The sequence below is a fragment of the Bison bison genome, unplaced genomic scaffold (genome assembly GCF_000754665.1).
Source record: "Bison bison bison isolate TAMUID 2011002044 unplaced genomic scaffold, Bison_UMD1.0 scf7180017855265, whole genome shotgun sequence".
NCBI classification, from domain to species: domain Eukaryota; kingdom Metazoa; phylum Chordata; class Mammalia; order Artiodactyla; family Bovidae; genus Bison; species Bison bison.
In genome coordinates, this window is record NW_011485838.1 from 8,741 (window position 1) to 10,579 (window position 1,839).

The 1,839-nt window shown below is 63.2% G+C and overlaps 1 protein-coding gene across 1 annotated transcript; it reads left to right on the forward strand.

Moving 5' to 3' along the window:
- Window positions 1-4: 4 nt before the first annotated feature.
- On the forward strand, window positions 5-1,833 carry LOC105002036 (interleukin-1 receptor-associated kinase 1-like; the record flags this gene model as incomplete). The annotated part of the gene is made up of 3 exons (XM_010858481.1): window positions 5-117; window positions 580-787; window positions 1,036-1,833. Coding segments are annotated over 3 exons (489 nt in total), but the record flags the coding sequence as incomplete, so codon positions are not given.
- Between the last annotated feature and the right edge of the window lie 6 nt (window positions 1,834-1,839).

Here is a 1,839-nt window from a genome sequence, read left to right on the forward strand (position 1 = left end):
ACAGGCCTGGCCCCCTCTCTCCTGGCCTCAGCGACTGGACATCCTTCTGGGCACGGCCCGGGCAATTCAGTTCTTACATCAAGATAGCCCCAGCCTCATCCATGGAGATGTCAAGAGGTGAGGCGGGGACACGGCCAGCCCCTGGGGGCCTTTGAGGGTGGCAGGAGCCCTATGGCAAGGGGTGATGCTCCCACACCTCCCGCCATCAGGGACCGGGGGTGCCTGCTGCCTAGTCCCCAGGAGCCTGGCCCTGAGCGATCCTCCTGAGAACAGGGGGCGTCAGGGCTGGGGTCTGAGAGTCACTGAGCACCCAGTGTGGGCCAGGGGTGGACATGGAGGCCAAGGATGGGTCCCACTGGTGAACAGGGACTCAACTGTAGGACAGGGCTCTGGGGGCCACTTGCTCGGAGCCCCAAGTGGCCAGAACACCATGAGCACGGGCCACGATCTGCCACTGAGGTGCACGTCAGTGGCTCCGGTCTGATTGTCTCAGAACCAGGCAGGGGGCAGTAGGTGCCAGAGTGATGAGTCGCAGAGAGGGCTAGGGCCAGGCTGACACCACCGCCTTCCATCCCCAAGTTCCAACGTCCTTCTGGATGAGAGACTGATGCCCAAACTGGGGGACTTCGGCCTGGCCCGTCTCAGCCGGTTTACAGGGGCCAACCCCGGCCAGAGCAGTAGTGTGGCCCGGACTCGGACAGTGCGCGGCACCCTGGCCTACCTGCCCGAGGAGTACGTGAAGACTGGGAGGCTGGCCGTAGACACCGACACCTTCAGCTTTGGCGTGGTGAGCTGCGGGGCCCTTGACTGGCCTGGGGGTGGGGGGCCGCAGCCCCTGGAGAATCTCCCAGCAGGCCTGACCATCTTCAGATCCCGGGACCTGTCCTCCCCAGCTCAGGTGCCCTGCACGGCTCCGCACCTACATGTCTGTCATTTTCCATTCCTCTGCTCCACGTGGGCCCTCCAGACCCCCCGAGTCTGAGTCCCACGAGCAGGTTCTCAGCGGCCCCAGTCTGCAGCCTGCTCTCTCTGCAGGTGCTGCTGGAGACCCTGGCCGGCCAGAGGGCCGTGAGGATGCATGGCGCCCAGCCCAAGTATCTGGTGAGCCTCCTCCTGAGGCAGGTGGGGAGAGAGGGAGGGAGGAACAATCCGGAACGCGGGGCCCCACAGGAGCCAGCCCGGCCTCTGCTGACTCATCGTTGAGAGTAGGCAGGGCCCCAGACAGCTGCATCTGCCTGGCCGGGGACAAACCTCTCTGTCCCTGGCAAGTGCCATGGGCCCTTCCAGACCCCACCTGGGTTTGGCGGTGCAGGGGGCGGTCAGGGAGACGGGGTGCAGCCCAATCACAGTGGAAAACAGAATCAGGGGACCTGGGAGAGGCAATGGTTTGAAATCGAACCACGTCCCCCCTCACCCCAGACGCCTTCCCTGGGTTTTGCAGGGCAGGTCTGCTCCTCCGTGGACTGACCCAGAGCCCAAAATCCAGCTCCTCTTTGCTTAGTCTGCAGGATCCTTCACACTGTATAAGCTGGTGTGTTGCCTGGGCTCAGGGCTGTTTCCATCCATTCCCGGGTCTCTAGGGGTCTCTGCCAGAACCAGGCACCAAATAGATCTGCACTTGGGCCCATCATCAGCACCGCTGTGGGGCAGCATGCCAGACCCCACAGGGTCCCTGCCATGACTTCTCTCGGCAACCACCAAAAAGCTCTTTTAGAACTGTGAGGAGGCAGTGGAACCCCTTTACCCCCACCGTGCTTGGGATGAAGGCCCAGACCCTTGACATGGTTGCCGGCTTGCTGTCTGTCCTCCAGACCTGGCGGTTCCCTGTTCCTCTGCCTG